Source organism: Alosa pseudoharengus, unplaced genomic scaffold (genome assembly GCF_046254945.1).
Source record: "Alosa pseudoharengus isolate Yale_2024_CS ecotype anadromous, Long Island Sound unplaced genomic scaffold, YU_APseudo_1.1 YU_APseudo_1.1_scf_12, whole genome shotgun sequence".
Taxonomy (NCBI): domain Eukaryota; kingdom Metazoa; phylum Chordata; class Actinopteri; order Clupeiformes; family Clupeidae; genus Alosa; species Alosa pseudoharengus.
Window position 1 is genome coordinate 34,569,047 of NW_027468587.1, and position 17,387 is coordinate 34,586,433.

The 17,387-nt window shown below is 43.4% G+C and overlaps 2 protein-coding genes across 2 annotated transcripts; both read left to right on the forward strand.

The window, feature by feature from the left end:
* The first annotated feature begins 161 nt into the window (after positions 1-161).
* Positions 162-7,611, forward strand: ntd5 (ntl-dependent gene 5). The gene is made up of 8 exons (XM_076279548.1): positions 162-239; positions 1,247-1,384; positions 2,678-2,869; positions 4,414-4,552; positions 5,219-5,295; positions 5,795-5,974; positions 6,527-6,724; positions 6,871-7,611. The coding sequence occupies exons 1-8, from the start codon at positions 173-175 to the stop codon at positions 6,957-6,959; spliced, it is 1,080 nt and encodes a 359-aa protein (XP_076135663.1). The 5' UTR covers positions 162-172; the 3' UTR covers positions 6,960-7,611.
* A 249-nt stretch (positions 7,612-7,860) lies between these two features.
* Positions 7,861-13,518, forward strand: LOC143119492 (uncharacterized). Its single transcript, XM_076281034.1, has 2 exons — positions 7,861-7,918; positions 9,976-13,518. The coding sequence occupies exon 2, from the start codon at positions 10,525-10,527 to the stop codon at positions 12,928-12,930; it is 2,406 nt and encodes an 801-aa protein (XP_076137149.1). The 5' UTR covers positions 7,861-7,918; positions 9,976-10,524; the 3' UTR covers positions 12,931-13,518.
* The last annotated feature ends 3,869 nt before the right edge of the window (positions 13,519-17,387 follow it).

Sequence of the window (17,387 nt, forward strand, 5' to 3'; positions counted from 1 at the left end):
GGTCTTTTTTTTGTCAGTGGAATTTTACCCAACATTGGAAACAGTCAATACAAACCAGATGTGTTCCTCAGAAGTACCCTCCTTCTCCTCCCTCACATTCCCCCCGACTCAATATCCTCCTCTTCTCCCCTGCTCCCTCTTTCATTACCTCTCCACTGACCAGCGCCTAGAGATGGAGCGCTCGCTTTTCCTGCTCTCTGTGTGGGCTCTGACCAGCATCCTCGCTCTTCTGGTTGCAGGTGAGTTTCCGTCCGCAGCCTTTCAGTGCTCTGGAAGGGTTTCAGGAAATCTAAATCAAAACCTGAATATCTCTGTGTGCTCTTAATATATTCAATCCATCTGTCTTGCCATACATTGTATGATATTCCCTATGCAATTCTGCAGTGTGTGTGCTGTGCTGTGGTGAATATGTTCAGGACAGACATTGCTGGATAGTGCAGTCCAGACACAGGGTCTGTCGGATGATTTTACCAGATATGTGTCAGTGCGTAATTTATATACTACTTATATATTTCATCCATGCTTTACATACTTCAAAACATGTCTTTCAACAAATTTGTTGCCTACATACTGTGCAATGCAAATGATTTGATTGTAATTATGAATTCACACTCTCTCTCACTGACACACACACACATACATTTGGAAGCAGACCCAAACACAGTGTGTTGAATATTTTAATGGCTGTTCAGCGTCAGTATGGAACACATGTGTTAGAGAGCTCCCTCCCACCCACTCCATGTGCGCGGCTGTGTGCTCTCTTTTCTAAAAAACCGAGCTGTTCCCATGCGGGGCCTCTGTGGCCGATGGCATACTATAGCCCTCATACAGTAACCATTTTCCCACCCAATTACCGTTGATTGGAGCTGCTCGTAATGGGATCCTGATGTCTCTGCCACAGCAGAACCTTGTGCTTGTGTTGCTTAATGGGTTTTGGACTCATTGGCTCGGTTCAAGTAGACCTGGTTTCTGGTTTTGTGAGGGCTTTTAACATGAGAGAAAGTAGGAAGGAAATGAAGGTAAAGGGCGACTGCTGAGATTGTTTCAACAGTTTCCATATTGTGCAGTGTAGCTTGTGGGTGCATCAGAATAATGAATAAATGACATTACTGACTTATGACAGGTCTGTGTGTGTATGTGTATGTGTGTGTGTGTGTGTGTGTGTGTGTGTGTGTGTGTGTGCATGTGTTTTCTGTATTGATGTACATACTGCATCATCGACACAATCTGCTTTCCTCTGTCATAGCCGAGGATTGCCCAGAGAGGATTCTGGTTAATGAGAGGAAACGCACCTGTCCGAAAAACTGCAAGCAAGACAAAGACTGCGGCTCTAAGCGCCAGTGTCTGTGTGACGGCCAATGTGGACTCAGCTGTGTAGTGCCAAGTAAGATGCCAATGCTCAGTGCCAGTCAACGCATGTAACTATGCCCTCTATACACGCTGCACCCGACATGGGTCACACACTTCATTTAGTAGTTGTATTGATGATCAAGTGCATTCATAGCACCAAAATAAATGTTTGAGATCTGATTTGACATCATGATCAATCCATCAAGTGGATTGGGCAAACCAAAGAACACAACTGTGAAAGAAAGCTACAGGTTAATTTTTGGGGGGCACAAACAACAGTGTAGTGGAGGCCGGCCCAGAGCAAACATCACACACAAACACTAGACATATGGGTTTTAGTAACCACACTTGACTTGTGACATCCCTCCCAGCCCATCTGGACACTGCCACAGAAAACGGTGCTTCACCCCCACCAGGGTAGCCAACACAGCTAAGAGACAGATGTTGACATGGATATGTCCAAATGTAAATCACATATAATTGAGGCTGTGCAGGATTTTGATATCCATGATTGTAAAAACCATCCGCTTCTAAATTTGCCAGGTGTGTGGGTGGAGGGCTTAAAATAAATCCAAATGCCTAAAGGGAGAGAGGGTGTGTGGGATCCAGTGAGATGTTCTGCTGCAGTTCTGCTGAAATTGAATCAAGGGGACGCGTTAGCTCTCATACTACCTGTAATACTGAGGAAATTAATTAGTGCTTTTTGCAGGTGGGCAAAGCCCACACCTGTAGAACAGGTTTTTTCCACCAACCTGCACGTACTGAAGGCATAACACAAAGTAACATAAACTGGAATTATATATATTTGTAAATTTATGGAGCCTCAAGGCTACTCAGTTGACTTCAGTGGCCTAAATCCCCAAGGTTCCATTAGAGATGCAGAGTATGTCAGGTATTGAGCAGTATGGGTCTATGGTATCCAGGAAGGAACAAGGGAATAAATGCAATTATGAGTTTCATAGGCCACTCGTTCTATGCAATACAGAAAAAAAATATCTAATAAGTGACTACCAGTCTTTTACTGCAGTACATCTTTTTTGACTTGTCTCAACACATATCTTCTTCTTAAACCACCCCTTCTAATAAGCTAACGCCCCTGCTGCAGAGACATTTCCATTAGGTCTTTTTGTCAAATACTTTCTTTAAAACAACTTTGCTATTCAGTTAAGGTCAACTGTGACACCTAAAAAAATAAATAGATAGTTTCAGAGGTGGAAATGTCAAAACAAGTTCCAACATGACAACCACAGAATAATTTGTCCGGGCCTTCCTCCAGCAACTGTCAAATTTTGAGACTTTTTGTCCTGAGTCTTGTCCTGTGTCTTAGGCCGTACCTGTCCCTGGCCGATGGCCCCTGGGAACCACTCCGAGGCCCACCTGCTCTCGCCCACGCCCTCCTTCTCTGCTCTCCTGGAAGTCCGATGCCTCCCAGGATACACCATGTCCAATGGCCTGGATGCTGCCATTCGCCGTTGCCAGGGTGACCGTCAGTGGAGTGGAGATGAGCCTGTGTGCACAGGTGGGTCTAGATGCATCTGGTGGGCGAGACACACACACACACACACGCACGCACGCACGCAGGCACGCACGCACGCACGCACGCACACACACACACACACACACACACACAGACACACAGAAACACACACACACACACACACACACACACACACACACACACACACACACACAAACACACACACGCATGCACACAAAAGTACACAGCCTTTTGCATGTCAATATTCATATAAACGTATTGGTCCTTCCAAACAGACAACTTGTTTGTCTGATATATCACAATCCTATATTCCTCTGTATTTGAGTTGTTGATAACTAGAGGAGCAGAAAGAATTGGGCTCTGTTTGGCAGAGATGAGTTTTCTATCTCATTTCCATGAACAATCAGTGGGCGGCTTTGCATCCAGACCTCTCCACAGCCTCACAAACACACACACACACACACACACACAGAGAGAGAGAGAGAGAGAGAGAGATAAAGTGGTAGATTGGAGCTGTAGATGTTGTAGCTGTGCTCTCTGCAGTGTAGCCTCTGCTGGTGTGTGTTTCCCAGGCTCTGCTCAGGCTGTATGTAACAATAGCAGACTGCCACAGAGGAGACAAGGGCCTCTCATGTCCAGGGCCGCTCTCAGCAACTCCTCCTTCTATAGCATAACTCACACAGCCACTTGATCTGTTCTATAGCATAACTCACACAGCCACTTGATCTGTTCTGCAGAGATTCCTGGAATGAACATTGTTTCCAGGAATCAAATAAAAAATGTAAAGTGTAGGGGGAGTGCAGTACCATGATGTGAGCTTAGTCGTCCTGCAGTTCAGCAGTACTTAAAATAACATCACACACACACACACACACGCACACACGCATGAACATGCACACACAGACACACACAAACACACCTAATGTATGCACACACACACACACACACACACACACACACACACACTTACATATGTGAAAAGCCGCCTTCTCTTTGTGGTTTTTGCTTACACTCATAATAATTTCCATTAACATGCCTTTCTCACTGGGTATGAGGACAGAGATTTTTTTCAGTTATAACAGGAAGTCACATATATTTTTTTTTACTACCCCCCCTCCTCTCTCTCTCTCTCTCTCTCTCCCTCTTTCACAAACATCTCTCGCTACCATACTGTAACACTCTAGTTCTGCTCCATCTGTCGATGCAGTTTCATGGAAAAGACCAATCAAAATGCACAGTCCATAAACTACTACTGCACACGCATGGTTAACACATGCCGCTCTCTCTGGGCAGACTGCTTGATTCACAACAGTAGATAAGGCCTCGGAATCGTATATATGCCCATTACCCTCGTACCTAGCCATGCACTGACCTACAGCTCCCTCAGATAGTTTGCATCCTTTCAATCAATCTCATTGACTTTCTGCATCTCACACGTTTGAATTTTCAATATGTGTATGGCTGAATCAAATCGTACCATGCTGTTTGTGAATTGTGTGTACAGTAAAATTGTGTTGTGTTGTAGAGTAACCCCCCCCCTCCCCTCTCTCTTCTCCTTCACACAGCTCTCCCTTCTCCGCCTCCTCTCGTGGTTGACGCTGGCCCTGTGCTGTCCTGTGAGCTGCAAGAGCCAGATGTCAGCTTAGTCATAGTGGAAGGAGAAGCAGCAGTAGGCGCCTCCGTGCGCTATAGCTGCCCCACTGGGTAAGAGCGAGCGGGAGGGTGGGGAGGTGAGAGAGAAAGAAAGAAAGAAAATGAGAGAGAAAGATGGAAAGACAGGAACAGTGCAAGTGAGGCAGATAGATTGTCTGGGGATTTATGAGGAATCCAAATGACCCAGAAAATAGTTTAGACAGAGCCTTCCCTGTTTTGTTTGACTTAAATAGCTTTTCAAAACAAGTATGGTTACCTAGATCAGTGGTGAAACCCAACAGCTGGGGCTCTACATTGTAGCGCCTGCTAAGGTGTCAGAAAGAATACATAATGAAACCCTACGAGAGGTATTTAGAGTGGCTGAGATTGTCTGTGGTGTCATATAGCATTACATAATTATATTAATGAAGCTTCTTCATGATGTAACTGACACATGAATTTTAGGACACATGGATATGGTGTGTATAGGACGAGAAACATCTGCTTTCAGTTTCTGTGTGTCATTTTGGTGGTTTGGACATGTTTAATGTACTGTGAGACAGGAGGCTTTGCTTGGAATCTCTTCTAACCTCTCTCCACCTCCATCCCACTCACTCCCACCCTCTCTTTCTCTCTTTCACTCCCACCCTCTATCCCCCTCTCTCACTCCCACCTGCTCTCTCCCTCTCTCTCACACTTCCTCTCTCCCTCTCAAACACTCTCTTTTCCAACATGCAGATACGTGTTGTTCGGCAACAGTGAGAATTTCTGTCACTCTAACCAGACCTGGCACTACCCTCATCCCATCTGTCAGCGTAAGTATACGTGCATCTATATATGTGCCTGTCAGACGTATACAGTCGCCCCGAAAGAGAATGATACCGAGTGTAAATGAACACGTCTCTATACATGTGCAAGTGAGTGACTTTGAAACGGAAGACAAGCACTAGTATGGGAAAATAAGAGAGCTGAGTTCAAGATGTGGTGGGTGGGTGAGTGGGTTGAATAAGTCTGTGTGTGTTTGTATATACATGTGAATTGTATGCAGAGGGCTTTGCACTTGTGCAGATCTCTTATATTGCCTCCTGTTGGCACACTATGAAAGGACAGACTGGAACGGCTGAGCAAATCCATTACTGATGGTGTCCTACTGCCATCATCTGGCACTAACAGATAACTACCATTATCTCAGTGTGTAAATGTGCCCAGCTTTACTATTAAACAAATACACTTTTGAGCAGCAGTGATTGGACCTAATTATTACTCTCTCTCTCTCTCTCCCTCTCTTGTTTTGTCTGTCTGTAACCTTCCCAGGAATGTTCTGCCCCCCTCCAGCGGAAGTAGAAAATGGCTACCTTGTAGCGGTCCAAAGAAAGGAATATGATGTGGGTGACACCATCTATTACTTATGCATGAAAACATTTTCTCTAGATGGGCCAAACCGTGTCACCTGTTTGTCAAATGGAACCTGGAGTACAATTCCATTTTGCCGAGGTAAGGATGTTCATCAAATGCCAATTCACTTGATAGAAACCACTGGATTGAACTATCCAGATATGCCTTATCTTGTCATTTCAGAACATGTTTTGGATTTACCTAAATTAATCTGAGTCGCCTAAATTCAATTGTTACACTCCATGTTAAAACCCTTACTTCATATCCCTGAGGCTAATAAACATTAACATGATAGATAGATAGATAGATAGATAGATAGATAGATAGATAGATAGATACTTTATTGATCCCCAAGGGGAAATTCAAGGGTCTCAGTAGCATACAGACATCACACACAACATGCACTTACAGCAGAAATGGTAAATATAAGTATAAGTATAAACATATAACTAAACTCCACTGTACAATAAAGACAGTAGAAGATAAGAAAACTAAGAAAACTAAATACTAAATATACTATATAAATTAAATTTAAAAAGTCCAATGTGCTTGAGGGTGATCAAGCATAAGACGCTTGTAGTGATGCTTGTAGTGAATAACATGTTTATTTTACGCTTAACAAATATATTTCTCTGCCATCCACCATTGTAGCCCGCTGTCAAATCCCAGCTCAGCGTAGCAGGATCATAATTGATGGGCCCAAGCGCTGGCCGTATGATGTGACCGATGGGGTCGTTCAGCACGGGGAAAATGTGACATTTTTCTGCAAACACCCACAGAAACAGTGTAGCTACACTGCCATGGAAACATGCTTTGATGGACAGCTTCAAGCACCAAGCTGCTACATGGGTAAGGCCCTAGAACCTTGCTTATCCTTTGGAAATAGAAATTGGCAAAGGATTTCTTTGTCCCTCCATATAAAGAAATAGTAGGATATAATTGACAGTGTTGGATAAATGCAAGCTCTGATAATACCCTCTCTATCTTTCCTGCAGAACCCACATGGCTGCAGTACAAACTCTTCCCTCATCGGCTTGTTTCAGAAATTGATTCATGTAGCCCTGCTGATCTTGCTGACCTGTGACATAACAGGGATCCTTTTGATATTGGTTTATATTGCCCGAAGTGTCCAGTTGTGCAAACAGAAAATCAATATGTTTACCTGCCTCTCACAGTTGAAGAAAATAAAAAAGAGATCTAGGATGGTGGGAGGGACAGCCCTCCTAAAATAAGTTGAGAGGATGAACAACATGTCTCACTGATTTTTACTCAGTATTCCTGGAATAATAGTTTACTCCATATAAATATAATCTAAAATTGTTATTACAACAATGTCACCTGTTACCTCCATTAATGCTATTTCTTTGAATATGTGTGGGTTTGGCAGTCTGATTGCCTGTCATCCTGTCTGACTTCTTAATCACTTGTCTGAAAGTGAATAAAGATTTCTTTTGTTGCATAGGCCTTTAATAACCTACAACGACAACTCAAATGCTTTGAGGCTATGTTAAGCGTAGGTCTATAGTTGTGGGGTCAATTGGCCTTACAAGACTCTGTTAGTCTCTAACAATGTTTTTTTCACTGTTTTATAGCCAAGGTTTGATGTCTTCATATGCCTTGTTGTTACTCGTCTTACATCGTAGCCTCCACTACCCTCAAGGACTGTTTATGTCTGTGAATGAGACGCATCAAGTTGGAAACTTGAGAATGTTGTGTATTGATATAATACTTTTGCAATAAACAATGAAGTCCAAAATTGAGTGTGTTTAAAGATGTGAAAGAACTCTATCTGCCTTGTCAAGTCTTGTCAAAGGGTGAAAACAAGTTGGTGTTTTGATGCAGCACTTTCATCAGCTTTTCGACGCAGTAGAATCTAAAGTGTATCCCTGTCGGACACAGAAAATTGCAACACCAAAACATTCCCCCTCCCATTCTCTTTGCTCACAGCAGTGAGCCTCGGTCACCCATTCATATTTGGTCTTCCGGAAGTATCTGAGGGTCGGGTGAGCCGGAGCCTATGCGAACGACAGACTCTCGTGGAGAGTAAGCAGTTTCAAATTCATTTTCAAATTGACACAAAGTATTACGAGACCCTACAACACCTGCGTTGGATATGTTTTTCATTACTCTGAAACGTAGTAAATTCAGTCAACGCTGTGATGGGCTAGAAAGTTACAGACGGGTTCTGATCGAGCTATGTTGCAAGCGTTCCCACCGGCTCGAACCCTTGCTAAGCTGCACATAAAATGGCTGGTTGAAGGTCCGAATGTAATGTCTGTGGTGGCCACTTTACGAAAGTAGCGCAAATTGTGGGATATTTAAATAATGCTAGTATTGTTGGAGTCGAATAATGGTTTCGTGGTTATAATTAGGCTACTCAATGTCTCGGGTTCGAGTGAGATGCTCAAATAGTCATGTGCTGCTTCTGTCACCTCAATCGGACCTCCGACTCGTAATGGCGTCTGTCCGTGTCGCCTTTTCTACCCAAGCGAATCGTCTTTCATACTTCACCGAGATCAAAATTCAAACCTACAGCCAGTTACGCTGATAGTCGTTTCAGTGAAGACAGTTAGTTTAGTCGCTTGCGGCTTTTGATTGGGTCGATAGAGAACATGAGCTGGGTCCGTCAAAGCCAAGCTAAAGCGAGGCTATGGGCTACAATGTTACAATGTCACTCGAACCCTCGGCAGATTAGACGCGGGTGTGCACGACAGAATGAATAACAGTAGCCAGCTAGGAGCAGTCTGTGTGCGTCCTAAACCCTATAGGCAGTTGCATTAGTAGCCTATAACATTTCTTGTTATGCTCGACCGAATCCACGTGGTACCGTCGTCTGTCATTTTGCGGATGACAGCTGGATTTCAGTTCATTAGGCGAACTGTTAAGACAAATTTCTTTCACTTCTAACTGAAAGGTATCATTCCAGAAACATTCGTTGTGGCGACAGACCTGAGTCATGACTGAAACACCGTCTAGTTTAAAACTGTTCAGTCTATTTGGCACCTAATAGGCTAATTTGGAAGCCTACTATGTTAAACTATCTGGAATTGGCAGATGCTGTAGGCTATGCCTACCCCCACTTCTTACATCACACCTGGTTACAGCTAAGTTGACAAGACTTGTGACACTTAGTGCCTTCTTACTTTTTAAGATTGTCGTAGCCAACACATGCAATTGTTGTAACGCACAATCACACATGTCATAATTTTAGCGATGATTAGGGGAATCGTCTGTTAAACATCAACTCCATAGACTCCAAAGACTACATAATAAAAAGAAAATGGACTAAGCATGATTTTTTATCTTGGTAGATAATGCATTGTTACTTTTGCTTACCTTGACTGGTTTGTAGAATTCATTGTCTGTAGGCTATAGACTAGTGATCCCGTGCAGTAGGGCGCCCTCTGTGTAGGCTACATGCAAGGGTTTTTTTACAAAGAAATCTACAGAATGAGTTTCATATGTGCCAATTCTGTAATAATGCCAGTATTATTGGCATTAAGCCTAACGAGACCCTGAAACTATTCAAAAATATTTTTGTTGTCGTGCCTAGCCTACAGAATATTTCTCTAGTGCTCACAATAACATGTCATGTTACCACCTGTAATTCATTTTGTAGGCATATTTATATAATAATATATTTGGGGGTTTAGCAGGTTTAGGCCATGAACAATAACCAGTAACCTTTGGAGAAGGCGATGTATATTGCAATATAGCCATTCCTCACAAGAGGGAGACAATGTTACTATATTAGCTGTTTCTGGCACCTGTGCCATCTCAGTCGCAGCATTCTTCTAAAAGGGCTACTTATTATTCATCTGTTGTAGGCCCATCCATCGTATGTCGTATGGTATGTCACACAGTCTTTCTCTGACATGCAAATTTAGCAGTGTTTAGCAGTGTTTTATATCTCTAGGCCAATTTATCTGTTATATAAAAATTAATATTGTCTTAACAGATATGTAATGCTTTTTTAGTAAATTCAAGAGTTTGATAAAGTAATATTTGGGAAATAATTAGTTTTAGAGGAGTCTACTGTAAAGTGTGTTTAATTGATTGGCCATTTTTATAATAAAAAATGATCTTTCCTGACTTTTCAGAATTATGACCCCATTTTGGAATGGAACCAAGAATTTTCCACTGGACTGTTAAGTAATGGTGACCTAAAACAACCAGAGATGGCACAACCTGCTGATATCCAAGAGGGGCCAGTGGACATCATTCAGAACTCACAGAATGTCCCTTTTGAGAGCCCTTGGCCTACATGTAAAACAGCTGTTTCTTCAGTTGGAGGTCCTCAGTTGAAGATGAGCTTACAGAAGAGGCTGAATTCTCAGTGGCAGCAGCACTTTACATTGATAGAGGTGTTGCAGACCACAATGCAATCTGAAACACTCTCTTAGTATAACCAAAGCACTCAACACCTGATGCCTCTGGATAGTTAAAGTTATTGAGAGCCAAAGAAAACTCTGGATAGGTTTATGTAGACATCTCTTACAACACTGGATGTTGTATTTCCAGATTTAGTGATGTAAACATTGATGTTAGGGGGCACCTGAACTTCAGAGCTGTAATATTAGCTTTGCAAAAAGCAAAGAAAACAGTCAAGATAAGGTCCCCAAACACAACATTGTGTCCTAGCTTTTCAAATGGAACCCATGAATTCCCTGGCAAAAATAAGCAATCCAGCTGTCCAAAACACGGGAATGGAAGAGGGTTTTTCTGCTACCTTGGTAAAGCCACCAGTGTCTGGGGCGAAACGGTCAACCCAAGGAATGAGATCTTCCAGTGACAGTAAGCTCCTTGATGTCAATCTTTCCATGCATATTAAAGAGGAGAAGGAGGAAGTGATGGTGGGATTTGACGACACCCTTGTAACAAGCACTCAGGAATTGGACAAAAAGGTTAAAATTGAACCGGTGACGAAGGAAAACCTCATGGCTGGAACTGGAGATCAGAAGAATCTGGCAACTGAGACAGACACTGAGGTGTCTCATCTGTTTCTTGCGAAAGGGGGAGATATTTGCTTTAAGGTTGAGGATGGAAACATTGTCAAAGAAAACCCGTTTGAAGAAACTATGGAGGCCCTTGACTTAAGCTTACCTAAAAAGAGAGACCGGAGTTTCAGAAGTAGATGTGTATGGATCACAGGGGATGATGCTGCCAACGAAAGCTCATTAGTAATGGAGGTAGATGAGATCGAAGATATAAGGACAGAGCCAGAGGTGGAGGAAGATGACTACTCTTCCTGTGAGCTCGGGGAAATGCAGTGGGGAAACTTCCAAGCCACAGACCTTGCTTCCCTCTCAGCTCCTCTGGACGAGGCCAATGCTGAGGATATGCTCCTCATCGATATTGAAGGCGTCCCGTACACGCTCACACCAGATGGGACTAAAGTTCCACAGATGGACCCTGAGGAGCAGGCGGATCAACCAGATTCCACATTAACAGCTGATCAAGACCAGCCCTGCTCCTCATCGACCCTGACGGAAGCGGTGCTTTCTGAGCAGAATTTGTCACACGGCTCAGTCCTCTCCAATAACTTGTCATGCACAACACTAGCAACCTCAGCTAGTTTTCAAAATATAGCAGTAAAATCTAGTCCAGTCATTTCAAACTTGTCTCAACTGTCTATGTTACCTGCATTGTCTAGTCTGTCCTCTCAGCCCATTCAGGTCATAGCAAATAGCACCTCGAATACACCCATACTGCTCCTCCCTTCCTCTCAGCTACAGACTGCTTCCTCTTCTGGCTCAGGCGAGGCAAATGCAGGGTTAATGGCACTTTCCCTCCCTCTGACTCTTGCTCAAAATACTCAGTCATCGCCCATGTTTCTTGTTCTGTCGTCGTTGCCTGTGTCCTCCACTCAGACCTCTGTCACCCAGCTTCCGCTCCTCAATGCTTCCTCAGGCCAGCTTTCACAAATCTCATCCGTGTCCTCTGTTGCACTTCCGCTAACTGCAAGCTTGCCAAGTGTAAGATCGGGCGTTATGGCGTCAAATCCTCCTGTTGTCGACCTCTTAGTTCCCGAGTCGCAGTGTTCTACTGCTTCAGGATCAAATACGCTAGCTAGTCCTTCCCCTGTACCTGGCACTGTTTTGCCTGCTGGTGCAAGTAATGTTAGTTCAACAAGTCACAGCAGACATCTCGACTCTGACAAGTCAGACAGCTGGACGCCCAAGTCTTTTCGCGAGGCCCTGCTCAGGCCAACATACTCTCCGGAAAACAGAACGGAACATCCCCCTGATACCCAAACAAAAAGCTCTGAGGTGCCAGCCACCTCCTGCCCATCACCTAGCAACCCAGGACCTACTTCTCCTCTGGTGACCTCTGACCTTTCTGAGGAACCCCAGAGTCCCAAAGGCAAACTTTTACCAAAACCGGAGCCAGAACCTGTGCCAATCTCCGAAAATGCATCAGATTCTGTATCGTCACAGGATGAACAGCTAGTCTCCTCCTCCTCTCCAACACCCCCCATCTCCCCTTCCATTGTTGGCATGTACCCTGCCAACCAGCCTGTTGTCTCCCCGCCGTCTCCCTCCAGTTGTGCCCGGCGTGTCCTTTATTGCCGGTACTGTCCACGGATCTTCTACTACCTGTCCGACCTGGAGCGTCACTCCATCACGCACTCCCAGAGCAAGCCCCACGTGTGCCCGCTGTGCGGCAAGGCCTTCAAGCGCTCCAGCCACCTGGAGAGGCACAAGCACATCCACACGGGCCAGCGCAACTTCGTGTGCTCCATCTGCTCCAAGCGCTTCCGGGAGGCCGGCGAGCTGCTCCGCCACCAGCGCGTGCACACGGGCGAGAAGCCCTTCCAGTGCTCGCTCTGCCACATGCGCTTCGCCGAGCGCAACACGCTGCGGCGCCACACCAAGCGCAAGCACCAGGGCCGCGAGCACGAGGCCATGGAGGTGGACGGCGGCCGCGTGGGGACGGCCTCGCAGGCCCTGGTGCTCGTGCAGCAGGAGGAGAGCGCCGAGTGGTACAGCTCCACCGTACCAGAGCAGGACTCCGACTCCGAGCTAGACGGAGATGGAGATGGAGACGTAGAGTGAAACGGAAAGTTCTGGCGTCTGCTTGGCTTTGCAGCAGGACTGTTTTTCCCCCCATGGTCTGATTATCATTTCTGAAATGGACAGACCCTAAGCTGAGTGCAGTGTGAAATTATGTATTTTGGCAGAATATTAAGCAGTATATTCCAAACTATTTTGACTTTTTTGCCCTTTTGGCTGCAGAGACATCATTTTTAGTTGTTTTCGTTATGATTGCTGCAATTATACGCTCTGTAAGGATGAAATGATCTGTTTTCATTTAAATTTAAATTTATTTGTATATTTATAAAAGTGTGCTACCTGTTTGTGTGAATGCAAATTAATTTGTTTTATACACTTTATATTTTGTTGTAATATCATGATGCACTATTAGATCATGCCTTCTTAATTGGATGTGGTAAATCCTCTTCTTTACTGTTACCTGTGAGGTGCATGTTAAATCTGAACATCTGTTAATGACAGATGACAGTGACACAAAGGACCTTGAAGAATGGTAAAAATGTGTAAAGTGTAAAGAATCATGTTCACTCAACTGTATTTACTTTGCACCGTGTGTTCCCAGACAGGGGCAAAGAGATGCTGTAAGCCTCACTGACTTCTGTCTTTGTTTTCTTGAAATCCCTCACTAAGCCTTGGCATAATGCAATTCAAATATCCAAATAAATTACTGTGTTAATAGCAAGGTATTAGCCCTTGGGAAATTGACATGGGTCAATTAGTTACCTAGCTCAGATCAGATATGTCCTGTGTAATTATGAGAGTGAATATTTGCACTGTGCGATTACGCTTTGCTTGTTAACCCCTGTGTTTCACTCAGCCACTCTCTTGTAATTATCTGGCCAATTGAGCACATTGCAGCTCTGCTGCACAGTCACAGCCACCGCCACGCACAGAGAGATCCAGTGGTGCTCGCTCCAAGATAGCGCTGCGCTGGCTTAATTGAGTCCACCTCATGGTTTGTCATCCCATAGTGAGTTCCCTTTATTTTGTAATTAATGAGTGTCAAAATAATTGTGTTTTATATTTGGTAATGATTTACTCTTATAAATAAAGAGATTTGTGAAAACACACATAATTAACTATCCAGGGAGAACGACACTGAAAAAGCACTGTTTACAGGGCCGTTACAATGAAGATTCAGTTCACAAGGTTGTGTATTTATGGCCACACTACCAAGAATTTGGAAACAAACAGGATAAGTCACCCCGCCTTTTTTCAGTTGCTCACTTCCTATAGGGATGACACTATACAACTTGAAAATGGAACTGGATGTCCATTTTAAAGTAGCCTATTTTTGTCCAAGTAACCAACACAATGGCATATTATTTAGATTTAAGGTAGTTTTGTGATAATTGGTCCACTACGATAATGATTACTAAACAGAATCTAATAATACAAATATATTAAGCACTGCAGTCATTTATGGGTGAATGAGATTATAGTGATTGATCCCCCTATGCAAAATGCGTGTTTGTTGTCACAGTGAATTTGTTGACTTATACCTGGCACTCGGTGTGGTTTATATGTGGGTGTGGTCAGGCCTCTGCCTTGCCTCTGATGCTTAAATCACATCCATCCATCACACGCAGGTCTTCAGGCCGGAGGTGTGCGCTTATTTAGCTTTGCTCTGTCTCCTGGGAGATGGATGAATGATTAGAGAGCTGTTTGGAAACCAAGCTGCCAGATGTGGCGTGTTTTTTGGGCCGTGTCCCGTTTGGCAGGATCTTCAAAGCGGTGACCGTCAGCTGTCACCGAGATCAGAGGGGAGGAGACAAGCAGGGAGGAGAGGAGAGGAGAGGAGAGGAAGATGACTCGGGATGTAGAGGCCTGCACAGAGGAACCTACCATTCACCGTGATGAAACACAGCAACAACCTGTACAATAGGTGCTTGGTCATGTGCATTAGATTTTTTGGTTACTATAGCAAACCTAATGTATGTAGAGCAAAGAGTGTATTACTGATGTTTCTGACTATTTCTTTCTACCCAAATGCTTACAGTAGCATTGAAATGGAAAACAATGATTTGTTGTGTTGACCTGTAACACATGAAGTATCATTCCCAGTGTGGCTAGTTAGCTTTTCTGCCATATCTTTAAGATCTTTTAGGGCTTGTAACCCCTGCCTCCCCACACAATCATTTGTTATCCCTAAAATACCCCTTGAAGTCCTTAAGGTCTCTAAATGTCTTTTTGTGTTTTGAGAAAAGCCGCAGTTGAGCACACTGCTGTCCCTTGTCTTTTATTCAGCAAGGGCCTTACTGCTGGTGCAGCACTCACAAAGAACGCCAGAATGGGTTGCGTTGAATAGGGACAAAATGTCAAGATATTTCAACAGTTTGTATAGAAACTTGCCCACCCAGTTAATTATTCCAGGTGTACGTGCCAGGTTGGGTTTTCTGAATATTCTTCTGCTGTAATGGCCTTGGAGCTGTGCCTTGTTGTAATTACACTTAAGTTCCACTGGGGGGCAAACTCATTCTATACAAGAGAGAGGTCTTGCAATTGTATGTGATACTGTATCAAAGAAATTATGCCTACATTTCCAGACAATGCAGCAGTCTATTTGTTACTCAGTTGCTATGCCATTACTATTGCCAATATATAATACATTTCTACATACACTACCAATCAGAAGTTTGGGGTCACTTAGAAATGTCCATTCCACTTCATTATAATAATAATAATAATAATATTTATTTATATAGCACTTTTCAAGCATTGAGCACAAAGTGCTTACAGACAAACATGAAGAGCATTTTTTCTATGCACAAAGTGCAACAAAAGTGCTTCACACACAAGACCCAAACAAACAAATAACAAAAATGCCTAACGGAGCGGCATAATCGCAAGCGTACCCGTCACACGTGAAACATACAACATGTGAAACATTCAAGACGGATAACAAACAAACAAACAAAACCAAATAATAAAATAAATAACTAAGACATTTTAAAAAGAAAACTCATGTTAACTTAGTCCAGTTGGTTGCATCTAGTTAACCGGCTGAATAGTCCAAGGGCAATGATGTGGACACAGCTGTGTCCAACCCGGAGGATTTAACGTTTTCCTGGCAGTCGTTGAATGAACAGTCATTATAGACAGAATACTAGCTGAGATCAGTTGCATTGTTTTTTTTAATCAGGGCAGCAGTTTTCAGATTACATTATGTGCTTACATAATTGCAAAAGGGTTCTCCAATGTTTTCTCCGTTAGCCTTTTAACATGATATCAGATTTGTAAACAGAATGTGCCTTTGGAACATTGGATGAATGGTTGCTGATAATGGGCAATGAAGATTTTGTATTAAAGATCAGCCATTTCTTTGCACAACAGTCGTGAACCCTTTTGCAAGTAGCTTGCCCATCACTTCCTACTAGCTACCCCACATACCATTTTAGTCCTATGAAAATGACCAAAAAATGCAATCACACCTCATTTTATCCTTCATATCTTCATGTGCATTTGTTGCAGAGAGCTCAAATATTGGCTCAACATGAATAAAGTATTGTATTTGCCGACAAAATAATGATTGATATGCATGCAAACGATTTGTTTAGAAGACCCTCAACTACCAGTTTTGCACTTTGTTCCATATCGAGCCTTATATAAAACTAATGGCCATGCAGTACAAACTTGTATTCATCCTATCATTCTGAGAACATATCTGTCATCCACCCTACAAAGTTGGGCAGACTAGGAATAATACTTTTCAAGATATTAATGCCCAAACATGGCATCCAAGATAAGGTATTTCTGAGAGTATAAAAAAGCTACAAAGTCCAGGGTGAAAAAAATATATGAAAACATTGGAATTTAACAAAATTATTTTACAGGCCTTAGTTTTAAGACCTAAATATTAGGTAGACAAACGTTGAGCAACATCTGAACCGGTGCAGCAACCATTTTCCTGGATTTGGTCTGATTTGACACGGAATGACCCAGAAGTGAATAGTGGAGCTGCTTTTACCTGAACCTTTTAGTTAGTAAAAGCTTTCACCATTGAGAACACAACAATCTGTGCTCTGTTCAATCTGTGCTCTGTTTGTGTGTGCGTGCCAGACACAGGAAGGGAGAGAAAGAAGGAGGGTAACAGGTGCTAATCAGCAAGGGTTTCCTGAAATGGGTGTGGGAATGTGGGGGCCCACGAGCATTACATCAGTTTTCCTCCTATAGTTTTCAATGGCGTCACTGGCACAGCCACACATACAGAGAGCACCAAATCCTGCAATAAACAGGTGAACACACACACACACACATCCTGATACACACTGCTGCAGTGGGAGGTCTCTCACAACTTTGATGTCTGTTGTTGTCAGTCCCATCCTGTCAGGTCAAACATCTGTTACTCCGACTTTAAACCAATCTATATTTAATAAAACATCTATATTTATGTTTGTGCCCTCACCAGATGAAATGATTGGGGTCTGACTTCCTGTGCCCCCCCTCCCCCACCTACTATC